General features: G+C 47.2%; 1 protein-coding gene across 1 annotated transcript in view; it reads left to right on the forward strand.

Moving 5' to 3' along the window:
- The window catches only part of LOC111157527 (LARGE xylosyl- and glucuronyltransferase 1), a 566,731-nt gene that overhangs the window by 283,111 nt on the left and 260,964 nt on the right, over nt 1-22,656 (forward strand). The window contains exon 6 of the mRNA XM_022519012.1: nt 17,133-17,304. Within this exon, the coding sequence (XP_022374720.1) occupies nt 17,133-17,304 (172 nt within the window). The remainder of the gene's footprint in view (nt 1-17,132; nt 17,305-22,656) is intronic.

Consider the following 22,656-nt stretch of genomic DNA (forward strand, 5'->3'; position numbering starts at 1 on the left):
AATAGAATTGGTTAATCTACTCCAGACTTGCTGCTTTACTCCATGACCATTCCCCAAAAGAAGGGATACACACGTTTTCATTAAAAGTCTCCTCCTCGGCCTTCTTCCTCTTCAGGTGACTACCGTTAAAGGCAGATTAATTTTTTATAGCTGATGTAACAGGGTTTGGGACCTGTTGAATATGTCCGTGGAGGGAGAGAGGAATCAAGTTCACCTCCCAGAATTCTGGAACAAGTTGGTGGATGCACGGTGGTCTGGCTGTATGGGGGAGGCTGACCCAGGAGCATTAGTGGGAAGAGGAAGAGTTCTGTCTGTCATCTAGATGCCCACTTAGAGATCGTGGGGAGGGCGGATGATGTGTGTGACTGGGAGCTGTCCAAAATGGAGAAGTGCTGACACTGTAGGGTTTTTTCCTCCCTAAATAATGCATAGTGCTGGATCTTCAGGTGCACGAGTGTGTCATTCTTTAGGTGAGCCCTGTGGGGACACAGGTGGGTCGATCTGGGGCTGTGACCCAGCAGAAGGAACCTGGCCTGCTTTGTGGTGGGCAAGCATGCGAGTCAAGCTAGCATTCGGAGCTCTAGTGCAAGAGAGCCTGAGCTTAGGGAGTGTGTCCAGGAGAGCCTCCGCTTGGGTGTTTAGGCGGATGTGAAGTAATGACAGGTGCCTGGCACCTAGAGCTTGGAGTCCCTGGTTCTGTGTGAGGTTGCATTTAGGATGAGGTTTATCCTCTGCGTGGGGGTGGGGGAGTGCGTGGGCCTCGTGGAAACATGGAATCCCTCTTACTAGGAGAGGGACAGCCTCAGTCCCAACAAGCTCATTGCAACCCAAAGGAGCCTTCCCTGAATCAGCCACTGTGCAATCTTATTTGTCTAAACCTTGTATTCTTTTCTGTATAAGCCTCGTTTAGTTTCCTCTCTTACTTGGAGAGTGATGCCTGTCTTATGTTCTGGAGTGGCTACTCTTCTTCCCTTAGCTTGTGAAGCTGAGGCCCTCAGACCCTGGCCTTCCTCCTCTTCAGGAATGGTTCACTAACTCTGGATAGTGCCGTGTTTTCTCATAGGTCAAAACTGTGGCAAACTTGTACTCCGGTACAAGGATCAAATCAAGATTTCGCCTGCTCATCTGTACACATTTTTCAAGTTTTCACCAGTATGGTTTTTAAAGATTTATTTATTTTATGGGGGGAGGGGCAGAGGGAGAAGGAGAAAAGTCCTCAGACTCCCCGCTGAACGGGAGCCCAACACACAGCTCCACCTCACAACCCTGACTGAGATCATGACCCGCGTGGAAACCAAGAGTTGAGGCTTAACAGACTGCGCCACCCAGGTGCCTCAGATTTTCACGAGTGTTTTTGAACAAGGTGCCTCAACCATAGCCCCTAGCACCATTGATGTTTTGGGGCTGTCCTATCTGAGGCTGTTGGGCGACACTCTTGGCCTCTACCCACTGGATGGCAGTAGTTCTCTTCTCCTCAGGTTGTGGCAACCACCCATGACCCCACAGTGGCCCACATCGGCCCTAGTTGAGGACCAGTGCACCCCAATCAGACAAAACCAGGGGTGAGTCCGCTGTTAAGACACTCCCTGACTGTGATGCTCTAGAAGGTGATAGGGTAGAAAGTTACAAGCCACCAGCTCAGAGACCAGCCAAGTGGAGTCATATCTTTTTATTCTCAGTCATGTGACACACAAGCGACACCTAGATGTCTGTTCTGGACACATTCCCTGTGGACCCCATGGTGATGTCCACCCCTCACTTCCTTACCTCATTTGGGACACTGAAAGGCCAGATTCTCTTTCTTCTCTAATTGAAATGTGGGAAACAAGCCAGAGTTATTTCTACCCAGAGAGAACTTGGAAATTTTTTTTAAGTTTTCATCCCTCAGTGTGTGCACCATATCACCAATTTGATTTTGGCGGGGGGGGGGGGGAAGGCACCCAGAGGTGTCACACCTTGAGCTTTCTTGCCAAGCAACTACGGACAATACTTTGATCTATCGGTTCCATCACTTACCATGATGAGGTCGAAGCAGGATATGGGGGCCTCATAGAAGTGGTCTTTCTGAAGGTCAAGGGGTGAGTTTCCACCCTACCAATTACTGGCTGTGTAACTTTGGACAATGGTGTTTTAAAGTCTCCATTTCCTATATATAAAGTGGGGATACGAATTCTTGCCTAATTCACAGAGTTATTTCCAGAAGCAAATGAAATCATCTGAAAGTGCATTGTAAACTCAAAGATGCTGTGCAGGTATTGGCCTCATCATTCCCATGATCCTTTTTGAAAGATGGACATCTTCACAAACTGACCTGTTAAATATCCTTTTATATACTCAACTCCCTTGGCTAAAAAACCTCCTCTAACTAGGATATTTCCATTGGATTTAACCACTCAGCCAGGCTCAACTCAAGAACCCTGGTGGGTTTTAAATCTGCTCACTCCTGCTAAATAGTATGTTTGAAGAGAAAATAGCAAGCAGTGATCAACATCTTATTCACAGGCATAATAGCGCGGCTGAAACTCCCCTTTCTCATCCCCTGTTATTATTAATATGGTGTTATTACCTCTCGTACATTGTGTCCCAGACTGTGCTTGTTGCCTTTACCTTACGTATACATAATACAGAAGGCCTCCCCTCCGAAACCAGCCATTATCGAGGAGCGGGAGGAAATCACCAGTCAGGGCAGATGCAGTAAGGCACCGGCGTCTCAGGCTTGCTCACTGTGCTCGGGCCTTTGTTCCACTTGTCACGTCAGGCGATAGTCCCCGCTTCTAGATTCAGAACTGACTAGAAGCTGGGAGGGCGGGTTCCTTCAGGTGCTCGGCTTGGTGCTTCTGTCTGCATCCTCCGGTCCACAGTCTCCCAGAACAAGGGAGCGGCGTTGTCTCTGTTTCCCAGGTGCAGACGCTGAGAGAGAAGGGAACTGACCTGCCTCCCAGCCCGTGTGTTCAGATTCCGAGCCCAGGCCTCAGCTTTACGCCGTGCTGCTTCCAGACCAAGAGCAGCTTCAGTGTTCCCACACCAGGGAATGAAAAGAGACCACGACAAAAAAATAAATACTCTGTAGAGGAACGTGACAGTGTCTCTGCAGACCACAACACACAACCAGAGTGAGCGGAGCTCGTGCCGTCGTTGATGTGGGTCTGGATTTCCCAGCTTAGGACTCAGAATTGATTGGTGGTTCATTGCCCCGCTGTTGGGTACCTCAGGCTTGATTGCACTTAAGAGTCTTTTGCTAGACTTAATTAGCACAAAACAACACCCCCAAAGCCTGGGCCAGGTCCTGCCCTGGGTTGCACTTGGGTATTGCTTGTGACCTTGATCAGTGCAGAGCCGGCAGTGATGCCTGGACCCGGCCTCCCGCGGGTCTTCCTCGGTGTCCTAGAGAAGCTGACCTTTGCTCTGGGCCCTCGATGGCACAGTTCCTGTGAAGGCTGAACATGAGAGGCTGAGATTTTTCTCTGGTTCTCTCTGTAGGTGCTAAGGAACAGAAATTAATTTATTGTAATACTTCTGGGGCGCCTGGGTGACTCAGCCAGTTAAGTGTCTGCCTTCAGCTCAGATCATGATCCCGGGGTCCTGGGATCGAGCCCCAACTCTGGGCTCCCTGCTTGGTGGGGAGCCTGTTTCTCCCTCTCCCTCTGCCTGACCATCTCCTCTGTTGCTTTCTATCTCTCTGCTCGCTTGCTCTCTCAAATACAATCCTATTTTTTTTTTTTAATTTTTAAAGATTTTATTTATTTGACAGACAGAGATCACAAGTAGGCATAGAGGCAGGCAGAGAGAGAGAGAGAGGAGGAAGCAGGCTCCCTGCCGAGCAGAGAGCCTGATGCGGGGCTTGATCCCAGGACCCAGAGATCATGACCTGAGCTGAAGGCAGAGGCTTTAACCCACTGAGCCATCCAGGCGCCCCTCAAATAAAATCTTAAAAAAAAAAAAAAAAGAAGAATTCACTGTAAGACTCTTTTCAGATCTGCTTTTCAGCCTTCCCTTTCTTCTCTGTTTGGGTGTTGACAGTTTTCTTACTGCTCACTTGCAGCCTTACAGACGTTTGTGCTGGGAAGGTGGCAACTCCTCACAGGTGGTACCAACGGTGGCTGTGTTGGAATGTTTTTTTGTGCTAAAAGTACCAGCTCCGTGTCGTAGTCACCTTTGCCTTTTCTGGCTGTACTTCCTATTTCCAGAGGCAATCAATCGCTCCATCCCCAGGAATTCTGGTGAGACTCCATTTATAGCTTTCCCTGCCTGATGATGATTTGAATATCTTATTTGAGTCACTTTCCAAAATGATTAAGGTTTTTGGAATGAGTCAAATCTGAGTTTTAGTTGCAGCTCCTGTAATTCTTGAAGACTGTGTGATTTCCTTGATGTCTACCTTTTAGGGTTATTGTGTGAGCTAAAAGATATTTATAAATTGCTTATAGTGTCTGTTACATAGTGAACGTTCAACAAATGCCTTATTACTATCATAAATATAATAATACTCTTTCCTTTTTATCTGTGATCGCCTAAGAAATAGAAGCATTCCACGTGCACTGCTTTTTCCTTAGCATCTGGTAGACAGTTTGGCACACACAATGAATGTTTAGATAAGTGAGTCACTTTCAGAATTAGGTGATTTTTTTTTTTGAAGGGGGATTTAGAGTATTAGGAATTCCTTTGATCAGTAACCAAATCCCCAAGTGGAAAGTACAGGCTTAATGGAATTATCTTGTGCCACATACCGTCTTCAGTAGTACTTTCTAAGGGTGACATTCGTTTCCCTTCTGCACTCTCGTGTATGATAAATTTTAAATCGAGACAAGTTAGACAGCTATCCTCAACACCTGGTTTCCTTGACAACCCTTCATATAAATAGTAAGGGCCTGTTAGGGGAGTGAATGTCAATATAACCACAGTCAAAGGCTTCAAGGTCAAGGCAAAAATATTTAAAATTACAAGACTCTTGGTTAATGTTTGTTAGATGTATTACAACACTGAGTAAAGGCACCATCTTTTCAAGGATGCCCAGTGGATGGGGGTCATTTCGGTGGCTAGCCAGGAGACATTCCGACCGTCATTGACAAGGCCTTCCTTTGCATCTCCGCTTTGCCAGGAGAGTTTCACCTTCCATGTTTTGTGCAAGAAAACAACTTCTAAACCAACCAGAAATTAATTAAGTGTCACCTCTGGTTTGCCCTCCTTAACCCTCTTTACCTGCTGGGGGTTACCCTTCCATGTGTTTAGAGTTAAATTGACCTGTGGGGTGGATCTCTGAAGCTGGGACTGCAGAGTATCACAGGCAAGAGCTTCACCTCCAAAGGATTACAAAGCCCTAGGAAAATGCAAAACACCTCGTTAATACAGAGCTGCATGGAGCCTCATTAATTGCAGTCTGTGAGGCTGCCTTTTGGAAGGTTCCTGGGGAAGGAAGTGGGAGGAGTGGGAGAGAAGGAATGCGAGGGAGAGGGGAGTGTGGGCAGATGCCCCCCTAAAATCTCTAGATGAAGTTGAGAACAGATAGCTATAATTCCTTTTAGAGATTTTATTTATTTATTTGGGGGGCGGGAAGAGAGAGTGAGTGCATGAGCATTGGGGAGGGGCAAAGGGAAAGGGAGAGACAGACTCCATGCTGAGCAGGGAGCCCCACGTGGGGCTCGATTCCAGGATCCCCGGATCATGACCTGAGTGTAAGGTAGATGCCTAACCAACTGAGCCACCCAGGTGCCCCTGTGATGTTTTGTGATTAAACTGCCTTCTGAGTAAATTCAGGCAGAGCCCCTAGACTCAGCAGATGCTAATATCTGGATTCAGGTATCTGATTTATCGGTGTGTTTCTGTACATGTCTCACGTTTGTGCCTAGCATGGTGTCCTATAATCCTGTACAGCAAAATTTCTTAAGCATTAAAAATATTTATTATTACCCGCTCCCTAAGAGCCTATTTCAGTACATTTTTTCCCTAATTGCACCCCCTCCCCCACGAGATTTTAATAACAAATCATGATAATATCCAAGATTTTTTTTTTCACCTCACAAGGAGCAATTTTGCCTTGTTAAGAATGCATGCTGAAGAATAAATTTATAGTAACAGGGAAACAAATAAGAGGCTTCCTCCCTCCCCCCACACTTGTTAGCAAAATGATTATCTCCATTTTTAGCACTCTGAGCAGGAGTTGGGAGTGAGAGAGAGGTTGGGGGTGGGTTTTAGCTGGTTAAGCCCGGTCTCTGGAACTGCCAGATCCTGTGTTCTGTCTAGGTCACGTTCTTGCTCCTAGATCACCGGTGACCACTTTCTGTATACACAGGCACGTAGACACATAGGAAGTCTGCAGATAAACAGGTTATGACCAGCACTGATAAAAACACCACAGCTCGTCACTTCGAATGAGGATGGTATCCGCAGAACCATTCCTTCCTTGTTCTATGCCCCCTGACCACCTCTAGCCCCCGTTCACATAAACCGCCACCTGGAATGCTGTAATCACGCTTCTTGAAATAATTGTTTTTGTCTCTTTAAGCAGTCTGCTGGTGTTTGCAAGGCTGAATGAGTGATCAGTGAACGCGGCAGGTTCACCCCTCCATCCCCGTCCCCAGGGAGGGTTCTCGGTCAGCCTTGCCTGCGTACTTGTGTTGTTTTACTTCTGCAAAACTCTTCATTGAGTGCATTCTGTGTGTCAGAAACTGTGCTAAGTATACATCCGTAAATACATACTGTGCCCTGTAATAAGAAGAATTGCAGCTTCTAAAAATATTAAGTCCGGGCTACGCAGGAGCTAATGCCATTTTCTCCTCAGTGCATTGAAAAATCTATTAGTTAAGAAGGCAGCTATATTTCAGGAAATTAAACCACTATAACATTCCAGTTCACAAATCAGAACTCCCGGTGCTTTGAAATGCTTCGTTTCATAACGTGAAGTACCGAGCTCAGGCAATCCGTGAATGCTCCGGTGACCGATCCCCCCAAGCTTCATGGAGCTAAATACAGAACACCTCTTGCCAGGCGTGAGAGGAAGGGGTTTTGTGGCCACTGATAGGAGGAGGCAGGTGTTTATAGATCCGCAAGCACGTTCCTCCTGGCTCATTCTACCTTTGTCATCACTCCAGAATTAATTATGTTTATGGAAGATGGTTTCTCAGTAGATTTGTGAATAACGAGCCTTTCAGTTGGAAGCCAGCTACCTTATTTTAGTCCAGAATTGCAAGCTCTGAATAATGTTCATTGATGCTTAGTGTCGAATGCTGTCACCTGAAAAGACCAGCCTGGGGGCTCTTAAAATGTTTACTTCCAAGCTTTCATTGCGGGGAGATGTGAAATATGTAATTCGGCTCTCCTGTTGATACGGGTTCCTTAAATTTCAGTCTCGCTGACCTAGCGTGGCTTTTATGGAAATGAGATTTCTAGGTTTAAAAGAGGACAGCCAGAAAACCTTCCTGGCTTCACAGACTAAACTACCCATGAGGTATAGGGTTATCTAAAGAACTACCTGATCTTCTGTTGGCTCTTTCTCGTATTAATCTTTGAGAAAGGTCTCCTCTCCCTGTACATCCAGCTGCGTTCAAGTTCAGGGGGTTCACTTAAGTTTTGGGCTCTCTTGTGTCTTGTTTCTGCATGGTAGTAAGCTGGTGGGTGACCCAGCATAAATGAGTCAACCAACAAGACCTTGAGAAATACGGTGCTTCCTGGGTGTCCTAACTGAGTGTGTCCTAGGGCGTAGGTAGTCTGGGGACAACTGTTTTAGGACCGCATGGGGCTCTGCTGAGATTTTTTTTAATTTTTAAAATATTTTTATTTAAATTCCAGTTAACATACAGTGTAATATTAGCTCCTGGTGTACACTGTAGTGATTCAACACTTCTTTTTTTTTTTTTTTTTAGATTTTATTTATTTATTTGACAGACAGAGATGACAAGTAGGCAGAGAGGCAGGCAGAGAGAGAGGAAGGGAAGCAGGCTCCCCGCTGAGCAGAGAGCCTGATGTGGGGCTTGATCTCAGGACCCTGGGGTCATGACCTGAGCCAAAGGCAGAGGCTTTAACCCACTGAGCCACCCAGGCGCCCCAACTCAACACTTCTGTACAACATCCGGTGCTTATCACAAGTGCACTGCTGAATCCCCATCTCCTCTGCCACCCGTCCAGACGCCCACCTCCCCTCTGGGAACCAGCAGCTTGTTCTCCAGAGTTAAGAGTCTGTTTCTTGGATGGCAAACAAACAAACAAACAAAAAAAAACAAAAAGAATGCAGATTTCCCAGCCCTAGGCCTGATGGAATCCTCCCCTTGGGGGTGTGATCCTGGGAATCTGCATATTCTCCCCCAATTAATTAATTAATTAATTTTAGAGAATGCGAGTGGGGTGTGGGACAGAGGGAGAGAGAGAATCTCAGGCTGAATGGGGAGCCCGACACAGGGCTCGATCTCATGAACCAGAGATCATGACCTGAGCTGAAATCAAGAGTCGAGTGCTTAACCGATGGAGCCCCTCAGGTCCCTGGGAATCTGCATTTTCTCTGGGCATCCTCCAAGGTTCTGATGCTTCTGAGCTGTCCTCTGTTAATCTTTTCCCTCCACAGGTTGCTGGAGTTCCTTCCAAGCATGCAATTGAGGTTATGTCTCTTTGCTAGTGAAATCCTTTTTTGTTTTTTCCTCCAACATTTGACCCTTTCCTGCCTCTCCGTGTCCTTCTCCAACACTTCCAACTCCAGGCTTTTCCTACATGTATCAGACTACTGCAAACACACACAACACACACGATTATTTATCTCTCTGTGCCTTCACTGATGATAATCTCTCTCCTATCCTGCTTTTCTCTCAGTGTCTGAGAAACTCAATTTGCGACTCATTTTTTAAGACCAAATTTAAGGCTCATCTCTTCCACATACCTCTAGCTGGTTGCTCTCCCTCCTCTCCTGACTCACTCCTTTTAATTGTACTACTGCTGCTGTACATACACTTGGAATTCACCTTAATCCGTTTTATACCATTCTAGAATTACAGATGTGGTATTCACACCCTTGTCTGGTCCCTCCCATGCTGCATGTGGCTGACCTATAGAACCAAGGAGACATTACAGAAATGATGCCATGTCATTTCTGAGGCCAAGCCCTAGAAGACACCCTAGTTTCTTGCTCTCTCTTGATCACTCCTTCTGGGAGAAGCCTTCCATGTTGTAAAGACATTCAAGCTACCCTACCAGGTGGTCCGGGTGGCAAGGAGCCAGCGTCACGTGCCATGTGTGGGTGAGGGAGCCATTTTGGAAGCAGGTCCCAAGTATCTAGATGTCTGCACTTTCAACTGACACCTTGACCACAACCTCTTAAGAAATCCTGAGCTAGACCCTCCCAGCTTAGGTGTTCCTAAATCCCTGATGCTGAGACTGTGAGTTAACAACTACTACTGTTTCTGGCTGCTGTGTTTCGAGGTAGCTTGTTAGGCAGGAATGGATGATGACTACCCCATAGGCCATAGTCTCCTCAAGAGCCCTAAGTATATTTTATTCATCATGGACTCTGGTCTCTAGCCTCTACTCGGTACCTGGCCCACATTCAGCGATTGACAATTGCTTGTTTAAATGATCCCAACAGAGCTGAAGTGTATTTTTTTTTTTCCTGGCAAGGGTAAATACAAATGCATATGACTCTATCTTGTAGATTGTGAATCTCATCTTTTCTGTTGCTTTAAATATCTTTGGTAATATTAACAATGAACAACAATAGCCAATACGTAGCACCAGAATTCTCAAAATCCTATGGAGTATGCACTGTAAGGATGCCCATTTTACAGATGAGAAAAGTGAGGTACGTGGAGGTTTCATGACTTGCCCACAGTGACCCAGCTAGTGAGTGACAGACCCAGGATCCAAACCCAGGCAGTCAGGCTCCAGAGTGCACACTGCCAATCAGCTTAAAAGTTTGCAGCCCTTACCATGAGGCAGGCACTGTGCCGGGCCCCGTAGTTCTCCTGCCTCATTGGATACATTCCCAGACCTTGAGTGACGTGTGTCATTTTCTCTATTTTATGAGTGACGAGGTGGAGACTTTGAGCAATGAGTTTGCCAGTCTGGTGGTGGGATTGGATTTGGAATCTGGCCAGTCAGACGCCCGAACTCAAGCCTGTTCATGGTCCTCCTCCCTGGCGTCTCCTAGAGTCCCCGGCTCACCCGAGCTCCTCACCCTCCTTTCTCAACAATTATGTTCTGAACATACAGGTTGGTTGCCAAGACGACCACTCAGAAACAACATGAAAGGCAAATGACTTTTCGAACATTTTGCAGCGAGGACGACTTCTTTTTTAATTTTTAAAGACGTGTCAAGGTGATTTGTAATCCATGGGAAAATGTTGATATGGGTGAGAAATCTATTTTGAGCAATAAATATTTCCAGAATGATAGAGGCAAGCTTACAGACTATAAATAAAATAACTCCCTAGGAAGAGAGCAGGATATGCTACTAATATTCCTATTATACAGATGAGAAAATTTAGGTCCACAGAGACGTGGAAGCCAGGAATACCCAACTCCAAGGCCTTCGTACCTAATTGCCATGAAAAGCTGCTCCCTGGTGAGTTAAGGTTTGGATGGAGATAGGCTCAGTTATGGTGATGCAGGAACCCAGAGGGGTGGGAGCAACGCCTAGGACCTGGGACAGTGGGAAGGGAGGAGAGAGAGACACTGTCATCATTTCAGAGAGGAGTGGTTAAGGCTGGGGATTGGAAGATGGGATAAGGAAAGACTTGGGTCCCCATTCCCCAAACTTCGTGCACCGGGATGGTAATACCTGACCTGTCGACTCAGGGCTGGGAGGGTACGGGGGAGGTCACTAAAGTAGTCTGCAGAAGGCTCTTAATGCAATGCCTGGCACTCAGGAAATGCTAGGTGATATTTTCTGTTGTCCTCATGACTGGGGCATCCCGGTGCCTCCTGAAGGTCAACATCTTCAAGAAGAAACATGCACCGGGGCGCCTGGGTGGCTCAGTGGGTTTTAAAGCCTCTGCCTTCGGCTCAGGTCGTGATCCCAGGGTCCTGGGATCGAGCCCCACATCGGGCTCTCTGCTCAGCGGGGAGCCTGCTTCCTCCTCTCTCTCTCTCTGCCTGCTTCTCTGCCTACTTGTGATCTCTGTCAGGTAAATAAATCTGGGGAAAAAAAAAAAAGAAGAAACATGCACCATTCCTTGATAAAACCAGCCCCTCTTCCTGTCTTTGCCTTGTCTATCAAAGGTCGGAAACCTGGTGTCCCACTGAGACATTGCTTTCCTTCACACCCTTCCATGCTCATGTTTCTACCCTGACCAGGTTTCCTGAGTAACTTCTCTGTGGACCACCCAGCATCAGATGAACCTTGAAATCATTTGCGGCACTTAACAGAAATTCCCCTTGGGTCTCTCTGCCAAGGAACTGGCAGTTTGGGGAAGGTGACCTTTCCCTTGAGAGCATCCCCTGCCCCCCACTCTGCAAAGAAACCCTTAAAACCTGGCATTGCTTACGCTCCCTTATGTAAGCGCGTTAGGTAGTATTCCTGGGCACGATTACATTTTTGCTAATTAAATCTTAGAACATGCCGCTTAGAATGATTAACAGCCATTGCAAGGATAATTGTCCATTAAAAGAAACCTAACTTTCATTTTTGTTATTGTTTTAATTACATAAAGCCTTTGGTGTGTTTCTAGTGATGAAGAACATGCCAGGTTACTGCTGCAGCAGGTCTTGTCATCTTACAGGCTGCTCTGGGGGGCGGGGGGGAGGGTCAGACCCACCTGGTGTCTTCTCTCTGTTGACCCCATGACTTAATGTCCTTGATTGGACCAAAGTTTAGTGCAGGGTGGAAATGAGACTCGATACCAGTAAGGGTTGCCCCAAGAGACTGTCCCAAAAGTTGCATGGGTGAACATTTCCACCCACTTTGGTGGAAGGTTTTTGTTGGTTTGTTTGTATATTTTATGTAGGTAGGTTTTCCTTCCTAAAACCAAAGGTATACAGTACAACTTGGAGGTCTACGAGGGGAGGCTTTGAGCTTCCGAGATCTCACTTGGTTGTTTTTTTAATAATCTATGTAGGAGGGACACCTGGGTGGTACAGTTGGTTTAGTGACTGACTCCTGGTTTCAACTCAGGTTGTGACCTCAGGGCCATGAGATCGAGCCCCACATCACATCATCACATTGAGCTTTGTGTTCAGCAGGGAGTCTGCTTAAGACTCTCTCCCTCTCCCTCTCCTGCTTGTGCTTTTTCTCTCTCCCTCCCTCTCTCTCTCTAAAATAAGTAAATAAATTTAAAAAAAAAATCTAGGATATCTGGGTGTCTCAGTCAGTTGAGCATCCAACCCTTGATTTCAGCTCAGGTCACAGTCTCGGGGTTGTGGGATCGAGTTTACACTCCATGCCAAGTCTGCTTCTCCCTCTCCATCTGCCCTTCCTCTATCTCTGTCTCTCTGTCTCTCTCTCTGTCTCTCAAATAAATAAAAGTCCTTAAAAAAATGATCTAGGAATATAGGGAAAGTGATGAGTGACTTATTTTCTTCTGACAAAACCATCTCCATTCCTGACTTCCCCTTTGCTGTCAAAGGCAGCATCATGTCCTGTTTTTATAACGCTCAACATCCTGAATCATCTGAGCCTCTACAGTGCGGACAGACCTCCACTGGGAGAGGCCAATGGGCCTTTGCGGCAGCCAACTGGGCGTCCAGCACCAGGCCAGATGCTTTGCCATTCTCCCAGCCGTATTGCAGAGCGAGTGTTCCAAGCCCCCATTTTGCAGATGAGACAACCAAGCCTCCCAGAGGTAAAATGATGGAACTGGGGCTAACGGCCGGACGTTGGGGGCTCAGCAAGCCCCTCGTCTTCCTGGACCGACCAACCCTGGGCTGCAGTGGTTACAGGTGTTTCTGCTACTGCTTGCATTCAACGTCAGAGGCAGGATTTAAACCCCGGCCTGGCCAGCTCCGCAGTCATGCACGTTTCCCATTTTTTAAGTAATGACTGTGTTGTTACCACAGCAGAAATGACATCGTCCCTGCTTCAGGGAGTTCCAACCCAGAGCAGGCGGGAGATGTGGACAGTGAGACCCAGTGTGAGGGCGCGCTGTGCTGGAGGAGGGGAGGCAGCTCGCTCATGGAGCCCTGGCCCAGCCTGGCGCCCCGGGGAGGCGGCGACCAGAGGTGAGGGCTGGGGAGGGGCAGGGGTGCCTTCTAAGCTGAGGCTTGAAAGGGGAGCACGATTAGACTACAAGGCGCGGGTGGGGGACACACTACACTCACTTCGAAGAGAGAGGATCGTTTGTAATAAACGTATCTGCTTCTTACCACACGTTCTATGCCCCCATAGATTCCTTGGTTTTCTTTCTGGGGTTTTCTCTCTGAATACAAACTCCTCCGAATGCTTCCTTTACCTCTCATTGAACGCTCTGCCTTAATTGATTATGTATCAGTTGGGGACTTGGGGCGACATTCCGGCCTGGGCTCACGTTGAGATTAATTTATTCCTGTCGTCCTACTGTTCGGTGATGCATCCGAGGGCCTCACGTGTGTGTTAAAAATAAAGCCGAGAGTCAGGGCGATCTAATTAGATGGCTCAGCCCAGCGCTCTGGTGTTGAGTCCTCACCCAGCTCTCCTGCTTTGATGGTAACCAAAATAGATGAATAAGTTAATCAAAGGTCTGATTAAATAGCACCGCCATGCTGTGTGAACCCGTGATTGCCAACCTTGGGTTCGGGCCCATCCTCAGGGGAGAGAGAAACGGCTGAGCTGAGTTCCAAAGGCTGGAGCTTTCACGAGGAGGAGTTTTTTAAAGCCCACTGGAGGCCCTTCCTGGAGGAGCCCGCGGCCCTGAGATCTAAGCCGTCGGTGCGTCAGGATGCCAGCTCCAGAGGAAGGATAACGTGGCTGGGGGAAGGAAGGCAAGCCTTCCCTTGGTAGATTTTATGACTCTGCATCTTACTGAGGGGATGTAGACAAGTCACTCACCTTCCCGAGCCTAGTTTGCCCACCTCCCCACCTGTCCATCCGTCCGTTCGCCCACCCACCCAGCCGGTCCGTCTGTCCTTCTCTGTGTCCATCCTTCTGTGCCCGCCCGCCCGCCCACCTCACAGACAGCTTGCCGGATCGAGTCAGCAGAAGGCTTCAGCTGTGGTCTTGATGCCATTCTCTCGGTTCGGTGACAGGTCTGCCCCTCCGGGTGCTGCTCTCTGGCCCGTCCCCACCCTACCCTGTGCCCCATGAGGCTGCTGCATTGGGCCATGGCTCTGTGTCTGTTTGGGTTTGTACACGGGGCGCCCTGGCAGGAGAGGAGCGGGCAGGAGGGGAGAGGGGCTGAGTGAGAGGCCTCTCCTTGCCCCGCCCCATGCGATTCCCAACACTGGCCGTGGCCCTCTACCGAAGTTCATGGCTTCTGCCTCGTGGCTTATTCGGGTGGCCACCCTCTCCAGATTCCAGTGGCGGCAGCCAGCCCCAGCCATCTGGGCCTTGAGGGATAACGGCCCCCCACTCTTTGTCTTCCCAGGTGCTGCACAGTTCCTTGCTGCTGGCTCTAAACTACGAATCTGCTTCAGTAGTTCTTTTATTAACCCCTTTTCCTCAGACCACCCAGTTTGAGTGTGCTGTCTCCTCCCACACCCTGATTGACACAGGGCGGCACATGGTACAAGGAACTCCTTTTATAGACGACAGAAACTCAGGCCGGACGAACTTGTCCAAGGTGATGTGGCCATTAAGTGACACCGGAATCTGGATCCACCTGTTCCTGGCTGCAGATCCAGTTGTAAAACTGTGCCATGCCCCGGAGCCCCACCCTCCCTTCAGTAGGAAGCAAAAACTTGACATGCTGGGGGGGAGAGGGGAACCAGGAGAAAGGTGGGAGCTTCTGTGTTCTGCAGGGCTTTTGTGTAAAACCCTAGAATCCTTCCATCTCTGATTCTTACACGAACCACGTAATATACGTGTCGTCTTCTTTTTACAGGGAAAGAAACTGAGGCTTAGGGAGACCAACACCGTGTATGGGGCTGGGGTTCAGATTTTGGCTTTTGTCTCTGCTTCCCCTCCTTCATACTGCCCGGGAACATGGTGATGGGACGACAGAGTTCAAGTTTCTTTTCCTGAGACTGATGCGTGGTGAACGGTTTTGTCCATCAGTTCATATTTTTCCTTTTTTCCTTTTTTTCCCCTGGTCAAAATTGCACGTGTATTGAGAGGATAAGGAGTGGCTGACATGGTATTTTTAAGTAAACTAGAGAGGAACGCAGAACATGGAGTGGGTGTGAGGGATGGGCTGGATTGTGTGAATTACCACGGGGTCCTTTGTCCTGGCTTTCCCAAGGCAACGTCTGTGTCCCTGTTTTCCCACTATCACCGATGATGGTATGTTTAAAAAGAATGCAATGCTTAGTTTTTCTTTACAATGATAGTAGCTGCTTGTTTTAAAAAGTTGAAAAGTGTGGTAAAATACATACCTATTTATCTAGAGGAGGGACCCATCATTCCCGAATGACCACTGTTAGTAATTTGATTCCTTGCTTCTGTTTCTTCTTTCTCTGCGTGAGTTTGGGTGGATGTGTTTTCATGTTGTTTGATTATACATAGTGGTTATTAAGCAAAAGAAATTTTTAAAAACTTGCCTTTTTTCTTTTAACATCACATGCAAGTTTCTTTTTTGTTTTTTGGGGTTTTTTTTTAGTACATCTTAATCTACATTGCTCATAGCCATTAAATAATATGTTATCAGATTTTTAAAAAGCAAGTTTTAATTAACTGTCCAGTTTTGGGACATTTGGATTGTTTCTATTTTATAACATGGTGATGAACATCTTTGGGAATAAAACTGGTTTCTCATTTTTAAATGTGCCTTTTTTTTAGAACAGTGTCCTCAGAATGGAATTATAGGGACAAAAGGGGTAAATGTTTTTTGGAATCTCAGTAAGGTGGCCACATTTTCTGCAGAGGAGTTCCATTATCAATGTTAATTTCTGGAAGAATTTAAGTGTGTTTCGGCTTTCATTGAGGCCCCCCAGGGCAGCTAGGATGGAGGCTATGGAGTCATATGACCTGTTCCTTTGAGAGCTCTCAGCACACTGGTATTATTTTCAGCCTTGTTTTTGGGTACCAGGTGGTACCAAGCTGTGTGACTTGCTGACAGATGTACCCACCTGTGGGACCTTGATTGTCCTGTTACATCATGGGAGGATTTCAGTGGTGGCTGTCCGTGGGCTGTTCATTACTGTCTGTGGGTGTGTCTTCTCTCGCTCCCCAGTGAAGAGTGTTGCTTAGCTTATGAACAAGTCCTTCTTGTATGTGTGAGAACCAGAAGACAGCAACACTAATTGGTCCAATTAAAACTCGAAAAAATACATAAGCATAAACTTGAACGATGCCACTAAAGTAGCAGCCTTTAATGACAAAATATGATCGAAAGAAATAGATCTACCTTGGAACAATTAGGCACTATTTGCAAAACAAAAATAGAGTATGATCCCATTTTTATACTTTCATTCTTTTGTAACATAGTCTTCTTTTCTCCAGTGACCCTATATAATTTTTTTTTATTATGTAAAGGTAGTCACCATACAGTACAGCATTAGTTTTTGATGTAGTGTTCCATGATTCATTGTCTGCGTAAAACACTCAGTGCTCCATGTAACCGGTGCCCTCCTTAATACCTACCACCAGGTTTGTCCATCCCCCCAACCCACTTCCTTCTAAAACCCACGGAGTCCATAGTCTCGTGGTTCATCTCCCCCTCTGATTTCCCCCTTTCATTTTTCCCTTTCTTCTCCTAATGTCCTCCATGCTATTCCTTATGTTCTACATGTAAGTGAAATCATATGATAAGTGCTTTTCTCTGCTTACGTGAAATAAGTCAAGCAGAGCGTATATAATTTCTATAATAAAAATTTTATTTAAAAAATCTGAGCATAGCGTCTGCAAATAATAGTTATATCATAAATGTTGCTTTTCCTTTCCCTTGATTCAGATGCATTTTCTTCCAATAAACTTCACATGCCAAACCATAAATTACATAAACAAATCTTTAAGAAAATATTCATTTATTCAGCAAATTTTTATTGAATACATCTTATGTACCAGGGACTATTTATAATATTTATGCAAAAAAAAATGAATGTAATGATTTTTTTTTTTTCTATTTTTTCCTCTTCCCTGTCTGATGTAGTCTGAAGTCTCCTGGATCCCCAACAAACACTACTCAGGCATTTATGGTCTGATGAAGCTCGTCCTGACCAAGACTCTTCCTGCCAACCTGGAGAGGGTCATTGTCCTTGACACGGATATCACCTTTGCCACCGACATCGCAGAGCTGTGGGCCGTGTTCCACAAGTTCAAAGGTAATTGTAGCCCATTTTTTCCTGGTATCTTTGAAGATGTCGTCATGTCAAGTACAGTGATTTGATTTTATTTTTTTATGTGAAGCCCACATTTAATGAGGTCATGCTAATGACATGGACAAGGAGTTAGAAATCTAGTTAGGTGTCAACTCTGCTGGCTTTTGAAGCATGTTCGAATCAAACTGGAATTTGTTTGCGTTTTTTTAGTAAATGAAGAGGTCATGTCAGTGCTCATAGGAAGAACCCAGTTTTGGTAGCTCTGTAAGAGATAAAGGTCAAATGTGTATATTTTGTATACAGATAATTAAGTATTGACTTACCTGCATTTATCAGTTCTGGGTTGTTGTTGTTGTTTTAATCAAATGATGCTTTGATTGCTGAGAAATACCTTTGAGTTGGTAGAGATGAGTATTGATTATAGTGTTGGAAAATGTTCAAACGGCTTTTGCTTTCATTCATGTTGCGGTTTATCACTTTAAGGAGGTATAGAAGATTGGCTTTATAAGACGTTCCTCCTTGTCTGGTTAGTTTTTTCATAGCCATTACTGGAGCTCTTGTCACTGCATCAAGGTGTATGAGATTATGTGCTGGGGAACTGGGAGCCCAGTAGGAGTACTTGACTCTGGCTTGAATGCATGGGAAAAGTGCCAAGTTAGCACAAATCTTGGGCTTTTATTTTAATCCCTCCTCCAGATGTCTTCCTTAAAATTAAATTCTTACACATTCTTCTCTATATTAGACAAATGCAATGAGAGAGAAATTTGGGAGTGAGTTTTTTTTCTTTATTTCTTAGTTTTCTTCTTAAAATTGCATTCTGGCTACATGTTTAAAACCTCTCCTCCGGCTTCTCTGTAGCTCCTTACCCTGTGAAGGTGGACTACTACTCAGTGATTTAAAATCACAGCATTTTCATAAATCACAAGATGTTCCAGTTGGTTTCTGTTTCCATTCATGGACAGAAGAGTAAACTCCTTACCTACTCCCATCTTTGCGTGCTTCTTTGGGGCAGTGGGAGTGGATGGGGGCGGGGACTCTTAGCTCTAGGCTAATTTGAAAAAGCCTTCAGCACATCATGGGGGAGACACTCTGACCCTCAGACTCTTCCCCTTGTCAGGATCAACACTTACTTTCCTTCTTCATGTCAGTAATGACACTAAGACAGCAAAACTGTTGAAGCTGAATGTGTCTCAGCTCAGGTCTCTTCTTAGAACGTTAGGATCTGTCTTTTCAAGTCACGAGGAAATTGAAGCTTGAAGGCATGCAGGGTTGAGACCAGAGTTGAGACCGGAATACACATACATGTGCTTCTGTGTGCATCTCTTATCAAGTTCCCCCATCATTTCTGTTTGTTTTTCTGACTACATTGAACTCCTCGGGTACAGGTTTTTTGTTTTTTCTTTTTTTAATTGGGGGGTGGGGGTAGAGGGAGAGAGAGCATCCCAGGCAGACTCCATGCCCAGCACAGAGCCTGACGTGGGGCTCGATCCCATGACCCTGAGATCATGACCTGAGCTGAAGTCAAGAATCAAACGCTCAACTGATGGAGCCACCCAAGTGCCCCCAGGCGACAGTCTTTTAAAAGTGATTCTGTGATATTCCCGTTTTCATGCTCATGTCCAGTACGCAGTGTTGTGTTCATTCAGCAGACCTTTATTGCCTCTCCACTGGGTGTTGCTTGTATGCTGGGCTCCGGAAATAAAGAGTTGAATAAGAATGAGAGTTACCACCTCTCCTGGAGGCGGGGAGTTGGAGAAGGCAGCTGGGAGGGCATCACAGAGGAGGTGGTCATCGCGCTCTGACTTGCTGGAGAGGCGAAGCAGTTGTGTGTGGTTGGTGCCCACATTCCCCTTCGGGAGTGAAGGACTCTGACTCCAGCTGCTGGGGGTGCAGCCCGCAGATGGCCCTCTGCTGTCAGCCCCTTGGGACAGGGCCACAGGTGAGGAGGCAGATGCCTCTGGCCATGCCCCCTTCCTGAGGGATGTGGAATCTCGCAGGGCCAGCTGTGAGAAACCAGTCACAGCTGTATTTCTCCCTCTGCCCAGTCCTCTTCCCTTCCTTTTCCAGATGCCTTTCCCAAGACCACACCCTAAATTAACCTCTTGCATGCTCGGTTCCATATCAGAGCCCGTTTCCCCAGAACAGAGACCTGCGGGATGCATTTAAAGGTACAAGTCTCCCTTGGAGAAGTGTGACCCAGCAAACCCCCTGGAACAGGTGGTCACTCATCGTAGCATTGTAGCTGGGAAATCCCATTTATTCTGTCCCGGCGAGGACCTGCCATTTTGCTGGTGGCGTTCTGAAGCCCATACCAGCAATAGTCTAATCCTGGTGGTAAAGCCCCGATATCTGTGGAAGGGGGGGGGCTCCTGGGGTGCTTGCTGGCCCAAGGCTTGGGATCCTGGGGCAGAGCAGAGTACATGGGCCAAGGTCAGGACGGGGATGGAGGCACTTGAATGCAAGGAACTGAGTTAATGGGCTGCATTTTATTTGTTCATTCGTTCTTTCATTGGTTTGTTTCTAGCACTCGTTAGGTCCCTGCTGGGCAGAAGAATATATTAGATGTGGCTGTTACCCAAAACTGTGGAGAACACAGCACCTGCCTTCAAGGAGCTCACAAACGAGGCAGGCTGCCGTATGTTTTTATCTTAACACTAGGGAAGGAGTATGAAAACATCTGAGGTTTTCCCATGCCCACTCTAACTCTCCGGGGAAAAATACGGAGGTGACAGGAAAATAAGGAGGCTCTGCTCTTCTCCATATGACACTCTTTTGGAAAGGGTTGGTTTTGGGGGGGGTTGTTGTTGTTGTTTTGTAATTATTTTGTTCTAAACTGGAATAATTAGGAGCCAGGTCATGGAACAGGAAGAAAGCCCCTGAGCACCAGACCCATGAGTTTAGAAAGCTCTGATCCAAGACGGAGAGTTTCCTTTCTCATAAAGGCAATTACAGTTGGCATCCGTCAGCATAAACATTGTGAGTGACCCTGATGCGGTTTGGCCTTGTTCGTTTTTCTCTGTTTAACAGCAGCTTGTTATCTGGAGCTCTTGGGTTCAGATCCCATGTGAGAGTCCCCTCATCTAAATCCAGTACCTGGAGACTCTAGTAAGAAGCCTTTCAGCAAGGGCTTCGACCCGCCGTCCACCACTGCCGTGAGTAGCATCGTGTGCCCGTGGGGGGTGTCCACGTGCCCCCTAAGCCTTGACTTCACCTCCATGGCGGGTGCCACCCTCCCCAGGTCAGCCGTCTGCACTCTTACTTACCCCCAGCTGCAGCCGCCGGAGGAGTTTCAGGGCCACTGATTCTCAGCAAAAAGGACCGCATGGGCCACGGATGGCGAGAGTGAGGAGCCACCCGCTCCGCCACGGAACTGAACAGTCTGGCGGCCAGATGGTTGCCTGAATGTTGGGAATGTTGTAAGAATAAGAGACACCTGGCCCCTACCCTGGCAAGTATACAGTTGAGTGGGGAGGAGCCTGACAGTAAACAAGTAAGGCAGACACCGTATTCGATGGTGATCCGTGCTTGGTCTGGAGGAAATTGGTGAGAGCCGATGAGGAATGTGTGTCCAGGTGCACACACACTGTTTTACTCTTCAAATATTAAATGGTAATGGAATTAAATGGTGGTGATGGAAAGTCTTACAGAAAAGGTGACATTCGGGGTGCCTGGGTGGCTCAGTGGGTTGGGTGTCCGACCCCTGATTTCAGCTCAGGTCATGAGAAGGAGACCTGCATCACACTCTATGCTCAGTGTGGAGTCGACGTAAGATTCTCTCCCTCTCCCTCTGCCCTTCACCCCCATTCATACTTGCATACACTTCTCTCTCTGCCTCTGTCTCTCTAAAAGAAAAGAAAAGGGTGATGTGTAAACAGAAAGCTGAAGTTGAGAGAACGGGCACACCAGCATGCCTGGAGGAAAGTGGAATGGTGTCCTAGGCTTAAGGGACAGCAAATGTGAAGTTTCGGGAAACTCGTTTGAGCAGTAGGTTGGGGAGAGCCCGGGATGGGCAGGGGCTGATGGGTCAGATCAAGGAGGCCTCCCTCGTCAGACAGAGGGAGGATTGTGCCTCTACCTTCCATGCTAAGGGAAAGCCGTTGTGCCCCTTTGGGCAGGAGTGATGGGACCTGGTTGATGTTTTTAATGGGTCATCCTGGCCGCCCATCTGAGCATAAGAGGAAGCAAGGAGACCACTTCCGAGATGGTGCAGCCACCGGACCCAAGTGTAGGAGCACAGGTGAAGATGTTGTCCTAGAGGTGGGGGTACGTTTTGGGGGTGGAGGCGTCAGGATGTTCTGCTGGTTGGATGTGGGGCCGAGAGAGAGCAGAGGGCAAGATGGGTCAGCCGGCACGCCACACCGCACCACGAATGCACGCAGAGGAGCTTGGTTTGGGACTTTTTACATTTCAAATTCCTAAATTGGACAGCCACATGGAGAGGGTGAGGAGGAGGCAGAGAACCGAGTATTTGGAAAGCCAGGAGAAAGTACTACTTCCCAAGGACTTCTGTTTCAGGCCCTGAGCTAGAAGCTTTGTACATTTGAAAAATAGAACCAACTGGGCCCGAGAGAGGCGGAATCACTTTTCCTGCTCAAAGAGCTATTCACAGAAGCGCCGAGCCCTGGCCCATCTGGCTGTGGAGTCTGGGCTCTGTCTCCTGCCTCTCCTGCTTCCTGATGTCTTGGGGTTGGGGGCTGGAGTGGGGGGCTGGGGCTGGGGGTGGGGGGGCGCCTCACAGTTCAGCTGTGACCCCTGATCATGAGTTATCCACCATCCTGAGTGCCGTAGTTTTACTCCACAAAAATTTTGGAAATAATCTCTGATTTTACAATACGAAGGGGCTGTTATGAAAGCATAAATAATAAATGTACCTCCATAATTTGAAGCTTTTAGAAGAATGCCGTGTTCAACGTAGTATTTTTATTCTTGAGAAAAAATGCCTTTCCTTTATGAAAAGTCTGTTGCCATAGCATAAAGCTCTGGCCCCCAAACGGGTCTGGTGGGAGTAGCGAGCACAGGGGGACATCTTCCTGCTCATCCCCTTCGTGGCACTGTGTGGGCAGCTCGGTCACACCGGGGCGTATCTTTTAAGGATGAACAGACTCACCGTGGACTAATTACAGCTCACATTTTAAAGCACTTACTCTGTGCCAACCAGTCTGCGAAGCACTTTATGGTGAAACTCATTTACTCCTCACAACACTCCATGGAGTCATCATTGTGAATGTTTCCATCTTCAAAGATCCAGGAACTCACACTTAGGGAGGCCTACGGAGCATGCCCGGGGCCTCAGTCTTAGGCTGTAGGACCAGGATTGGAACTCCGATGACCCAACTCTAAATCCATGACCCTTTT

Source organism: Enhydra lutris, unplaced genomic scaffold (assembly GCF_002288905.1).
Source record: "Enhydra lutris kenyoni isolate GAN:26980312 unplaced genomic scaffold, ASM228890v2 scaffoldscaffold55, whole genome shotgun sequence".
Taxonomy (NCBI): Eukaryota; Metazoa; Chordata; class Mammalia; order Carnivora; family Mustelidae; genus Enhydra; species Enhydra lutris.